The 14,304-nt window shown below is 34.1% G+C and overlaps 1 protein-coding gene across 3 annotated transcripts; it reads right to left on the bottom strand.

Moving 5' to 3' along the window:
- Positions 1-6,851: 6,851 nt before the first annotated feature.
- Positions 6,852-12,693, bottom strand: dap1b (death associated protein 1b). 3 transcript variants are annotated; one of them, XM_067408961.1, is made up of 5 exons: positions 12,558-12,693; positions 10,347-10,434; positions 9,805-9,868; positions 8,123-8,288; positions 6,852-7,512 (listed from the first exon to the last, which is right to left on the bottom strand). In XM_067408961.1, exons 1-4 carry the CDS (start codon positions 12,616-12,618, stop codon positions 8,172-8,174), a joined length of 330 nt encoding a protein of 109 aa, XP_067265062.1. In that variant the 5' UTR covers positions 12,619-12,693; the 3' UTR covers positions 6,852-7,512; positions 8,123-8,171. The 3 variants fall into 3 exon arrangements, 2 of the variants coding, with proteins under 2 accessions (XP_067265062.1, XP_067265061.1); XR_010897093.1 differs by having other exon boundaries at positions 6,854-7,512; positions 8,111-8,288; XM_067408960.1 differs by lacking the exon at positions 6,852-7,512 and having other exon boundaries at positions 7,537-8,288.
- Between the last annotated feature and the right edge of the window lie 1,611 nt (positions 12,694-14,304).

Here is a 14,304-nt window from a genome sequence, read left to right as displayed (position 1 = left end):
GAGGTCATCACGACGTCTACGCCAAAGTATGTTTACTATCAAGGGGGCTTCTCTCAGATGACAAAACTGGACCTCCACTGATTCTGAAGAGGTAGACAATGTCATAGGCCTACTAACTAGTGTTCTTACTTTTAAAAAAATAATAATTAAATAAAATAATTAATATATAATAAACTTTGATTACAAAAAAACTATTGAACATTTCCACAATTATTGCTCTGTAAAAACAATAATAATAATAATAATTAAGCTAATTAAACCATGTTAGCCTTTCGTGACAACATGCCCCGATAGCGGGCATTATAATAAACCTGTTATTGGGGTAAGTTGTCACAATGGGAGCATGCCATCAAATAAGACTGCCATAAGCTTTTTTCTTTTTCTTTTTTTTAGCACATATTAAACAGAAAAACATATGTTCCTCATACCTATAAAACCCTTTAGGCTGAAATATCTTCATGCATTGCAATGGAAAAAATATTATTAATGGTAAAGAAGAGAAATGTAAGTGTCTGGAGTCCTTTTTACTATTTATTGAACACAGAGATATTAACAATATAATGGAGGAGGAACAAACTGCTTAATAATTAGGTATTATATTCATATGAAAATATATTTTAATGGACTATATTAACTCTATTTTATTGCTTATATTTTTGGTTATTATACGCAATCTGTTGTTAACTCTGACCAAAGTATATATTGTATATATTACCCAATGTTGGTTTGTGCTATTGCACTTTTTATGTAAAATGATTTTATGTTTGTTTTGTTTTTGTTTCTGTACATTATGTGTTGTTACATATATGTGATGTACATTGTTATGTAAGTGTTCAAGAAAATACAATAAAAATGGTATTTAAAAAAAACCTTTAGGCTGATATTATTTAGATTTTACATAACAAAGTAATGATGCACTTTTCAGAAATGTGACTGGTATCACTGAGATTCAGTAAAATCAAAAGCATTTTGTTGATTAAAAACTTTCATGTTAAGGCCATGTAACTAACTATTGATTAATCACAATACATTAAGACTGTTTTGTCTTACAAGTTTTCTGAACTATGTTATAAATGTTGAAAGATATAAACCCTTCAGAATACTGGAATTAAACTGTAAAGTTTGATGTAAGGGTTACTGATGTGGAGATTTCTGGAGAAATATCATAAATATGTGTATATACTTTAAATATATGTATTGGAATTGACATCTATAGGTGTAAATAGATAAAGTGCAATAAAAGAAACACTTAAAAATGTGTATTTTGGATGTTTTCTTTCCAGTAGTCTGAAAGAGTTATGGAAGCAAAAGCCTAAAATCTCAAAATTGAGCAGTGCATTAAAAGCATTGGGTTTACCTGTAGTGTCTTGCATGATTTTTGAGCTATTAAATCAGCTTTGGATTCTCTCAGATCTCAAACCTGAGGTTTAAACAACTTTAATGAACTTTAATGGAGAAAGTCAGGTGCAGTTGTAGCCTAAAGCACCATACAAAGCGGAGGATTCATTCACTCTAAAAAAAAAATGCTGGGTTAAAAACAATCCAAGTTGGGTTGAAAATGGACAAACCCTGTGGTCGGGTTAAATGTTTGCCCAATGTGCTGGGAAATTTTATTTAACTCAACTATTGATTAAAAATTACTGTATCGCTTGCTTGAAATGAACCTAAAATATGTTAGAAATTAACTTATTAACTTATTTTTAATAACTGAACAGTTTAATCAATAATAATTGAACATTAAACATTTATTAAATTGCTTATTAATAAATGTTCACCTTTTGATTATTATTGTTGCCTCACTATTTTTGGTCCATTTTAAGCCAGACATAATCATTTTTAAACACTATTTGAGTTAAATAAAACTGCCCAACAGGTTGATCAAACATTTGACCTATTGCTGGGTTTGTCCATTTTCAACCCAACTTGGGTTGTTTTTAACCCAGTATTTTTTAGAGTGTTTAATCTGAAAAAAAGAACAACATTAAACCTTGTGTTTTGGAAAATGTTAAGTCAGCCTGAAATGAACCCAGCAGAACCATATGAAAGACCGTTTCTCTCCGGAGAGATTAACCGCAGGAAAGATGCTTGAGTAGAGAATTCCTTTGACATGTTTAACTGCTGTTCCAGAGGTTACGGCTGGCAGTAGATGTGAATGCGATGAAGTCTTTAATGCAGTTTGACCTTTGCAGTTCCGAATGGAGGCATTTTAGCGGGATCCTGTGGGGATACACTCATGTGGTGAGTCTAAAATAGACCCAGATCTCCACAGCAGCTGTCCTGCAGATGTTTGTAATAATGAGAGGTAGTAATTACAATTCAAAGTGAACTGGATATGCTCTTAGACCGAGTGTGTGTGATGTTCATTTAATTTTTGGGTGCTAACTGAATGCTGACACCACATGGTGCAGAGAGGTATTGCACACATTATGTTGCTAAGCAAAACCTGTGAATTATCGTTTAACCCAGCAGATGGGTTAAATGTTTGATCAATGTGCTGGGTAGTTTTATTTAACTCTACTATTGTTTAAAAATGACTATATGTCTGGCTTAAAATGAACCCAAAATAGGTTGAAAATTAAAAATCACATAATTACTAGAGGCAACAATAATAGACTAAAGGTGAACATTTATTAATAAGCAATTTAATAAATGTTTATTGTTCACTCTAAAAAATGCTGGGTTAAAAACAACCCAAGTTGGGTTGAAAATGGACAAACCCAGCAATTGGGTTGTTTTAACCCAGTGGTTGGGTTAAATGTTTGCCCAACGTGCTGGGTAGTTTTATTTAACTCAACTGTTGTATAAAAATTACTCTATTGCTTGCTTAAAATGAACCCAAAATATGCTGGAAATTAACATTTATTAATATGTTTAATAAGCATAAATAAATTAATATGTTTAATAAGCATAAATAAACATTCACCTTTTGTCTATTATTGTTGCCTCTAGTAATTATGTGTCTGATTTTTAATTTCCAACCTATTTTGGGTTCATTTTAAGCCAGACATATAGTCATTTTTAAACAATAGTTGGTTTGAATTAAATTACCCAGCAGGTTGGGCAAACATTTAACCCAACCACTGATGTTGCTGGGTTTGTCCATTTTTAACCCAACTTAGGTTGTTTTTAACCCAGAATTTTTTATACACTCTAAAAAAAATGCTGGGTTAAAAACAACCCAAGTTGGGTTGAAAATGGACAAACCCAGCGGTTGGGTTAAATGTTTGCCCAACCTGCTGGGTAATTTAATTCAAACCAACTATTGTTTAAAAATGACTATATGGCTAGCTTAAAATGAACCCAAAATAGGTTGGAAATTAAAAATCAGACACATAATTACTAGAGGCAACAATAATAGACAAAAGGTGAATGTTTATTAATAAGCTTTAATAGTTTATTAATATAAATTTATTAATAAGCAATTTAATAAATGTTTATTGTTTAATAATTATTCATTGAACATTAATAAATGTTCATTTCCAACATACTTTGGGTTAATTTTAATTAAGCAATACAGTCATTTTTAAACAATAGTTGAGTTAAATAAAACAACCCAGCAGGTTGAGCAAACATTTAACCCTACCGCTGGGTTAAAACAACTCAATTGCTGGGTTTGACCATTTTCAACCCAACTTGGGTTGTTTTTAACTCAGCATTTTTTAGAGTGAACACACACACACACACACACACACACACACACACACACACACACACATATATATATATATACATACATACAATACTGATTACAGTTGTGTTTTTATACCGACTCTGACATTGGACATCAAATGCCATCAAGTGGACATCAAGTGCCAACAGGATTCACTTTGAGTAATTCTAACACAGCATTTAGTGTATATGTGATAATCCCACTGTAATCTACAACTGAGCCGACAACACAGACACACACACACACACACACTCTCTCTCTCTCTCTCTTTCACACACACACACACACACACACACACACCTGTTGAGAGTTGTCATTGCAGCAGCCGTCCAGCGTCTCTTGTGTCTGAGAATGTGAAACCATCATTACAGCCGGTCATCAGCTGCTGACAGAGATGATTTGTGATGTGGTTGCGTTCCCACATGAAGGCTTCTCCTAACAAACGCAGCTTGTGTAATGTGTAACGTTAAAGAGGCACACATCTAAGAGCTCTGAAAGATGTTCAACATATGGTTAGATCACACTGCTCTGAGATCACATGAAAGGGCCCATGAAATCTAAACGAGAGTTCTGCAGCTATTAGCTTTGATGTCTTCTGAATCTACATGCTTGCAACATCAAAAGTAGAAAATATTGGTGTAAAATAAAAGCCCAAACTTTCTGTTTTTAATAGGAAATACATTTGCAATCACATATTCTTACTGCAGGATGTATACAGTGCACAAATGAATTTATCAGCAGTTATTTTCAGCATATCTCTTTCTTGAATATGATTATTTTATTAGACTGACAAATGTTAATGGGACCTAAAATGCCTCTTTTCACAAGATTTAATATAAGTCTCTGGTGTCTCCAGAATGTGTGTGTGAAGTTTCAGCTCAAAATCCCCCACAGATCATTTATTATAGCTTGTCAAATTTGCCCCTATTTGGGTGTGAGCAAAAACACGCCGTTTTTGTGTGTGTCCCTTTAAATGCAAATGAGCTGCTGCTCCAGAAGAGGGCGGAGCTTTAACAGCTCAACAACAACAAAGCTGGAGAATCTCACGCAGCCAAAATGAGGATTGTCAGTAACGGTGTTCAGCCTTACATTGTTCAAACCGGAGTCGACACTGATGGAGAGACTCAGGAAGAAGTTACAACTTTTAGACGTTTCTGAATGGTTAGTGGATAAATTGATGTAGTTGCTGTGGAGTTGATTCAACTCATCCACTAGCATGTGTCGTCATGTTCATCTTTTGTGTTGAATTGACCCTCGTTTGTGAAGCAGTCCGGCGTAAAATGACGGCATGACAACAACACTCGACTACAACAACTCTTCCTCTTCTCTAAAGCAGCCCAACATGGCCCCGCCCCCTTTGTTGTGTGTTCTCGGGGGTGGGGTTTATGTAAATTAAAGGGTTAGTGATGTCACCAACCCAGGAAGAAGCTTGTTGTAGTCCCTACCAGCCGTTTGTTGTAGTCCTTAAAAAGTGATTTCTTTAAAAGAATATATCTTCCTTTGTATTGAACTTTGAGCGTCGTAACTTTGCAGATGTTGTTTCTGCTCAAACAGCAACATTACACACTAACTAAAGTTAAAAAAGTCAAATCATAATCAACCACCCCTTTAATGTTATGTTTCATTTCAGACAGGCAATCAAGTATGCTTCATAAGTACAGGTTTCCTGCAGTAGCTGAATTTGCATATTGGAAAATGTAATTTGAACTCAGCATAGGGTAACCCGGGTAATTTATTTGGATATAAAAATCTGAAACAAATGTAATTTTGTTAGAAAGCGGCTCAAGGGACAATAAGATTGAAATACGCTTCATAAAAATACATGAATGCAAAACAGCCTGTGATGTGAAATATATCAGGCATTAGAATAACCTGCCCTGTTATAAGGGCTTCATTTGTGGGATATTTGTATGCCTTTAATCCCTGTGCATGATGGGAATGTGTGTGTGTGCACATCTCTAGTTGGCATACAGGTAAACACATTAAATGTTTCTTGAGCAGCAGATCAGCATATTAGAATGATTTCTGAAGGATCATGTGACACTGAAGACTGGAGTAATGATGCTGAAAATTCAGCTTTGATCACAGAAATAAATTACTTTGTCAAATATATTCAAATAGAAAAGTTATTTTAAATTGTAATAATATTTCACAATATTACTGTTTTTACTGTATTTTTAATTAAATAAATTTAGCCTTGGTGAGCAGACGAAACTTCTTTTGAAAACATTAAAAATCTTAGTGGTTCCAAACTTTTGGACTGTACTGTGTGTATATATATATATATATATATATATATATATATATATATATATATATATATATATATAGTGTATGTGTATATATATATAGTGTATGTGTATATATATATACTGTATGTGTATATATATATAGTGTATGTGTATATATATATAGTGTATGTGTATATATATATAGTGTATGTGTATATATATATAGTGTATGTGTATATATATATAGTGTATGTGTATATATATATAGTGTATGTGTATATATATATATATATATATATATATATATATAGTGTATGTGTATATATATATATATATATAAAATATTATACACACACATACATTATATAATTTATATATATTATACACAGAGAGAGAGAGATAATGTGGCATTATTATGACAATTAACAGCTTTCTTATTACCGTAATGCATTTGTATTTTTGTATTATTTGAATGGTTTCATTCTCAGTAAATTCCTATTATAGTTGCATTACATTAATGAGAATTTGGGTGAAGCATGCTTACTTATTAAAAAAAAATAATGTTGCATTGCATAAAACTCACACATAAGCAGCATTTATATTGGCAAGCATCTAATAAGAACTATAGATCAAAAGTTTTTGATCTATGAACAACATAAAATCCAGTCAAGCATGTCTAAACTTTGATGGATAGTTTCTTCTCCGTCTCTATCCTTCAAGTTTGAGACTCAGACCCAGTCTCATTTTTGGCATTTGGCCCGATCACACACTCAATAGGGGCTCTATTGTGCAGTCTGCATCAGACGCCTAAATATACAGCGCACTTCCTCCACTCCCCATCAGACTGACAGCTCAAAGCCGCCACACGCAGCGCTTCTTCACAGAGAGCATCATGTCATGACCGGAGCGCTTGGCTCCATCCCTGAGAAACATCACATCAGACCAGGCTGTAAACGATCATGTTTTATGAGAAACATCAGCGAGGAAGATTAAAGCACATCAAGTCATTCCTAATATATACACAGTACTTCCAACATTTATATACAAAACTCACAGCTAAGAAATCATTAGTTTTATGAGGTAAACATTAGGAAATGATTTAAAATTTACCCTGTGTTCGAAATATTACTTCTCATCCTGTTAGTGTCTTACATTAAGCTTAAAAGCATAGCAGATAAAACATCAATTTCTCAAAGAGAAATAACTATAGCTCTTTATGAAGTGTTTTCTTATAAATAAGTTATAATTAAGCATATGAGTATGACCAAAACAAATTTCTATGATAAACCCTTTTATAGTATATAATTTAATATTAATAGTACATGCTTGTGTTAAATTGCAAGTACTGCACAACTAGAATGACTAAAGTTAAAACTAAATGAAGGTAATTTCACAGGCTTGTAAGAGTAATTGCAAAAGTCATGTCTACTCCTAAAGGATTCTAGCGCCACCTAACGGTCATGAAAAGAAACTACAACCATCTTTCATTTGCTGGAAAAGTGAGTTTTACTGGTATGAAAGTCTCATTTTGTGAAAGTTTCATTTTCTCCACGTTCGTCTGACTCGGCTGTGCCGCACGGAAACTGGAGTCTCTGGGAAATCATGACCCAACTGCAGCAGACAAACATTAATATGTTAAATATGACATTTCATTTCTGAAATTAAGGATTTTTTACTTCAGTACAGTGACTAACCAAATGACAAACAACCTCAACATATTCCAGCTTCTATGGCTAATTTCATATACATACATATATATATATATATATATATATATATATACACATACACACACACACACGTTACTAAAGACTAAATTAAACTAAAAAAAAAAAATTGAGCTGATTCTACTGCCACCTAATGGTCATGAAAAGAAACCACAACCACCTTTCATTTGCTGGAAAAGTGAACTTTACTGGTAAGAAATTCTCATTTTGTGAAACAATACGAAAAAAAATTTTTGTTTCCAGTTTCCAGAAACTCCATGCATATTAATGCTACACTTAAATGCCAAGCATTGATGTCAGTAAAGCAGTAGCCTAACTCTTTCCAACAGCACAGCTTTAATTCACACTGGGTTAATGAATATTCCACACAGCACAAGACTGCAAAAGCTACAAAGATTGCAACAAACAAGCTGAACAGAAATCACATTACAGGAACTTTGTTACAAGGCTACTAAGTCAAGTCCATGATGCACCACATTCACCTAAAAACGCACTTCCTGCATGTCATGTCGTCAGAAGCTCAGCAGCGGAGGCCACCTTAGCTCAAAACTTGCGCGGCTGTTGAATGCAGGAGATGCGCGGGACGTGCGGTTTCTCTGCGCTCGGTCTGACTCTGCTGTGTCGCACAGAAACCGGAGTCTCGGGGAAATCATGACCCAACTGCAGGACACAAACGGTAATGTTAAATTAAAGCTTCTGTGGCTAATTTCATGGTAAAATCCAGGTTTTATTATATTATATTATATTATATTATATTATATTATATTATATTATATTATATTATATTATATTATATTATATTATATTATATTATATAAATAAAAAAACACTACTAAAGTGTAAATAAAACAAATAAACAAAAAATATTAAATTAAATAGATAAATATATTACATACAAACATACATACAACACCAACAACAATAAAGTTAAACAGAAATGATATGATAACCTCAAGATGTTCCAACTTTTATGGCTAATTTCATGATAAAATTCCAATTAAAAAAAAGTTCTTAGGACTAAAAAAATAATAAAAAAAAAATAAAAAAAAGCGCAATATATCCAATATACGCAAAAAAGTATTATATAAAAAATGCAATATAAACAATAAATAAATTTAATATAAATATATTACATAAAATTATTAAAAATTACTTTTAATAAAATTAAATAAAATATTAAAAATAGATAAATTACAATTTTTTTAATTTTATAATTTGTCTATTCTATTTGTTTCTATTTCTTTTTCCATTTCTATTTATATGTTGTTGGTATGGTATTTATTTTTGTAATATGTTTATCTATTTATTTGATTTGAATTACATTTAATTTTATAAAACCAAATAAATAGATAATTACATAAAATACCATACTGACAACAAATATAATACTACACTTAAAAGTAATAACATTAAATACATAAAATTATATAAACAGATAAATATTTTAAAAAATAATTACATAAACATAAATATTAGAGATTAAAGAAATATAAATATAAATATTAAAGATAAAAAATACAAAAATACAATACAAACAAAAAAATAAAAATAAACTAGAAAAATAAAAAAAAAAAAAAAAAAAAAAAAAAGATTTGACAAATTTGGTAGCTGCCATTTTAGTATCCAAAACTAGTTGACAACCACTTGTTTAGAAGTTTGGACACTTGAGTTCAGAAAGTAAATCCTAAGTTTAATTAATGACCCATGTCATAGTTTCCACTCTCACTCCAATTAAAATTTGCGGAAGTGAAAAATATTACTGAATACAGTGGGGTCTGTGAAGCGCTTGCAAACTACAGCCACAGAACCCGCATTCATGTCTGGGTATGAGGTCTACCACAATGAGGGTTGCAGAGGGGAAGAAAATATTCCAAGTTGGAAACCTAACGGGAATGTATGGCAATCTAAGGGAATTTGGGTCATTTATAAAAACTGTTTCATATACAAACAAACATTTTGTTTGGTCATAAACAGACCTGCAGATTCAGGAGTGTGGCCAGTTGGACCAATTGCCAGAATTTTGCAACCCCAACTACAATAAACAGTTTTTAAAGTTTAAAAGTGAGTTTGTGCCATCTTATGCTTTTTAAAGCAGCTTCCAAACAGCAATGCACTATGGGACTGAAGGAGGATACATGCAATGCTAGTAATATCTTGTCATTAGGGTGAAGCAAACCTTCTCAAGCGGACCAGCCAGGAGAAGACTCAGATGCTGCATTCTGGACGGGGTCGGCAGGGACCTGGAGAACAAGCCAGCACTTCAGGATTAGTGTAAAATACTGCATTTAAACATAATACTGAATGTGTTCTGCTGAATGAAACTGCACGCTTCTATGATTTCATGCAAAGCGCTGAAACATTTTTAGCAACACGTTTCTGCTTCATCACCTTTTAGATGCCTGCAGTAAGACTAAAATAATCTTTTTTTCCATGCATACATTTTTTGATGAACCACTTTCAATGTTTTGTTGATGACCCGAATGCAACATTTAAAAAAAGAAAAGCCACTGTGATATGAATGTTACTGCCAGCGGGTTTAGTAAACCACTGCACATTCCATCATAGTCCGAGGCAGCATATTTTCTATGAAACGTGCTCATTAAATGTTGAGCAAACTGCCAGAGAGATTGAACGAGAAGGAAAGAGGCATTTGAAAACAGCTGAATTTAATTTCATCTCATCTGAAACCGAAAGATCAGCAGGCAGAAGATACCGTACCTGGTTTTGTCCAGTTTCTTGCCCTCTTTCTCCACATTGGCGTTATCATCAGCGCTCTTCTTCACGACTCTTTTTCCTCCCGCTTTCACTGAAGAAAGTGCACAATTACAATTATTAAGACGATAAATATGGATTATTTCTTAAGCTGAGACACTTCAGATGCACACCGTTCACCATTATGTTTTAAAATTTCTTGAAATATGATTGAAATCACTTCAAAAAGGAAAATACAGTTTAGTGCAACATGTGCAGCGCAAGTCTGTCATATAGGCTATGTAATATTATAATGAGAACAATTGTGCTTGGGACTTCTTTTTTTTTTTTTTTTTTTAAAAATGGTAAAACTCTTGTTTTTGTAAAATTAAAAAAATAAATAAAAATTGGATTTAAATTTAAATCGGCCAATATATCGATTATCGGCTTTCAAAGATAAAGAATTATCGGTTATCGGCTAAAGTTTTCATATCAGTGCATCCTACTGTAGTATGAAGCAGAGCAGGAGCGAGTGTTGTGGAGCTGAACGAGGAGCTGGAGCGATTGATCAACACACACCTCACGAGCAGCGGGACTTTTATTATGACAGTTGCCGGCACCGCTGCCGCTTTTCCGGTCATGAGTATAAGGAAACGCAGCTCTGTTTATCATATTAGATACATTTGAGAGTGTTGAAAATGATGTTATAACGTTACTCTGTGCGTTCTCTCGACGGCTGCTGTGAGACACTGTTACACACTGCAGTAAGATCACAATATCAGATTAAATGCTGGATGATTGTGTTGATAAATGCAATTAATTTTAAAACGTATCGTATGATGGAGAAAATGCTGTATTACTGTTACTAAAAATAAAGCTGCATCTGATTATGCTATGTTAGCTACTTCACAAAATAGTGTTTTTCTCTGAGGCATGGTAAAGCATGAGACTCGCAAAACATCAAGAAAATTAGATTTAAACAATAAGACTAAACATGTTGAGCTATATAACAATAATTAGTTTTCTCTCTATAAATATATCAAAACAGTTGTTCCCTTGTCTATTAAAACATGTAAATATTAAAGCGTCCTCACACGTCCCGGAGACTTGGTTAAAATTAGCAATTAGGGCGAAAACATTTGGGATATTGTAAGTACAAGTGAACAATATATAACACTGGCCTAGTGGTTTTTGGATATTTTACTGCGAAATTCTTACATATTGCACCTTTAAAACTATTGCCATATCAAATCAAACTTAATATGCAATGTCCCACTTAATTCTAGCTGACGTAGGAAAAAGATAAACCCCACAAATCTGCACTTCCAATTCATTCCTATAGGATGCTCTGAGTCACTTTTTCCAGTCTCACAAATCAATTCCAGTTCATGAGAGCATTGAGTCCTTTAGACGTCCACTACTATCATCTCAGTCCGTTGGGCCTGTTGTTCTGAATATTTGGCAGGTCTATGGAGGCCCGGAGGGTAAGCGTGCAAATATTTGCTTAATAAAACAGGCCGCCCGCTCAAATCAGTCTAGTAAAGTCAGTGAAAGCAGTAGTGTAATAAGGGAGTGTTCAATGCTTGCAGTTTTAAACAGCCCAGAACATTGTGTGAACTGGTCATGTGACCAAAAAAGGCATGGGTTTTCATAACAGGTTGTTTGTTACACATTCAGGGTTTGATGACAGATTTAAAACACCACCTTTGACCTTTAAAGACTGTCCTGCTTACATGTCAATAGATTTATGATTGCATAAGTTCACAATACTCTCAAAATACATTCTCAATAAAGATAAACATCTATATTAAGTATTTTTTGCATTATGCAAATGAAAAACTCCCTGAACATCTTAATTAAATGTAAATTCAGAACCCTGTCTAGATAGGCAGCTAGTTTGAGACAGGTTTGCAGTGCACTAATCGTTTTAAATCACTGTAGTAGTAGTAGAAACTGAAACAAAAGCCTTCTGAACTCACATCCTGTGACACCTAGTAAGAAAACAAGAGCTGATGTTTGTTTTCCTCTCACTGCCTGAACTACTAAACCCGCACAAGTGGGCCTACATTCACAAAAATAGCATGCAATATTCAACATTTAAATCACATCATAATTATGCAAACTAGAAGAGTGTTGCAATAAACCTCAAGCTACTAAAACAGTGTAAACAAAACAAGAAATCATAATTAGGAGATTTTAAAACACTAAAAGTTTCATATGTTAACTAAACGTGCAAACCTGCAGGAGGGTGACCAGCTTTCAGCGAGTCTCTCGCTCCAGTTTTAGAAAGTTGCACCATTGTTAGTTTTCTTCAACTGCGACACAAACACTCTGTTATTCAGTCCGCCCACTCGCGCGCTTTAATACTCGTGAACCTCACTGACGTCACGGGGGAGGACGCGCCGCGCGTGCGTGTGAACTGCACGCAGCATTCTCACCACAACACAAATGCGAATGTAAAAAACATTTGTCGACCATATTCAGATTCAGAGCAGCGACATGACAGGTATGAAGCAAAGCGAGGCGATGAGACTTAGTGTTTTCAATGGCATCCGCTGTAAAAAGCTGCATAAATATCACTTATAAATTTTCCACAGTTCATATTTTCTAGGGGTTTTTTTTTTGTCTACTGAAATTCTGGAAAAGGTATTTTTGCTGTGTTTCGTCAACAGAACACTTAAAAAACACATTAATTAACAGTATAACTCACTGAGGAGATCTATCCCTCACAGCCTTGTAATTTCCGTTAAAGGATTAGTTCACTTTCAAATGAAAATGTCCTGATAATGTACTCACCCCCATGTCATCCAAGATGTTCATGTCTTTCTTTCTTCAGTCTAAAACAAATGAAGGTTTTTGATGAAAACATTCCAGGATTTTTCTCCTTATAGTGGACTTCAATGGACTCCAGACGGTTGAAGGTCAAAATTACAGTTTCAGTGCAGCTTCAAAGAGCTCTACATGATCCCAGACGAGGAATAAGAGTCTTATCTAGAGAAACCATCACTCATTTTCTAAAATAAAATTTTATACATTTTAACCATAAATGCTCATCTTGAACTAGCTCTCTTTTTCTCTATTAGAATCCCAGCAGTGTAGACACTGCTAAGTGTATTACTGCCCTCCACAGGTCAAAGTTTGAACTAAGTTGTCATATACAATATGCTAGTGCAAGTATATTGTGTGTAGACGATTGCTTTATCACAGCCTTTGTGCAATTGCAGAACCAAAATATGTGAAAGCAATGATCAAATAGGCTATAACAGGTTTTATTTATATTATTATTGTTTTATTTATTGATATAGATGGATATGGGTGAAATACATATTATATATGAATAATATGCATATATCATGCATTATAAACAGTGCTCCAAAAACTTTCCTGACATAACACGGTACAGTTGATAATTGTCAATATACTGCATGATATAGTAGTAAGGTGAATAATAAATGAGTGCATACAGATGTCACCGCACCAGCGAGCGCCAGCAGCCAGACCAGAACACATATGCACATGGCTTTCCTTGTGCTCCTCCAGGTTAAAGAGGTGATGGGAAGCGCCACAGCCAGCAGTCTGTCCACACTAATGCACATCATCAGCAGTATGGAGCAGTACATGTAGCAGTAGTAAGCTGCACTGAGCACACGACACGCCACCTCAGCGAACAGCTGGTAGTGGATCTTCAGAGGCAGCAGCAGGGTAAAGAACAGGTCCACAAACGCCAGGTGAGACATGTAGATCACGGCTGGTTTCTTTACTTGAATACTACAGGTGAACGTCACCAAGGCCAAAGCGTTCAGGGGCAAACTAATGAGGATGACGAAGATGTAGAATGAGGGCATGATGTGTGTGACCATGAAGCCTTTGAGAAAGACAGCAGACTTGGGTGAGATGTTCAGTTTCCTTGGAAATATTGGTGTAATGTTGCAGCTATATGATTCTACAAGAAAGGTTTCCATATATTCCATGATTTGAATAGCAG

This window comes from Chanodichthys erythropterus, chromosome 14 (genome assembly GCF_024489055.1).
Source record: "Chanodichthys erythropterus isolate Z2021 chromosome 14, ASM2448905v1, whole genome shotgun sequence".
In the NCBI taxonomy this organism is placed as follows: Eukaryota; Metazoa; Chordata; class Actinopteri; order Cypriniformes; family Xenocyprididae; genus Chanodichthys; species Chanodichthys erythropterus.
Note: the sequence above shows the minus strand (reverse complement) of the source record. Positions and strands in the feature narration are given on the sequence as shown.

Bases quoted from the DNA above. Each gene is read 5' to 3' on its own strand.
- dap1b (XM_067408961.1), bottom strand. From the start codon at position 12,618: ATGGTGCAACTTTCTAAAACTGGAGCGAGAGACTCGCTGAAAGCTGGT. The intron at 10,435-12,557 runs GTTTGCACGTTT...CACTTTCTTCAG, and splicing joins AGCTGGTCACCCTCCTGCAG to TGAAAGCGGGAGGAAAAAGA. The intron at 9,869-10,346 runs GTACGGTATCTT...CTTGTTCTCCAG, and splicing joins AAGAAACTGGACAAAACCAG to GTCCCTGCCGACCCCGTCCA.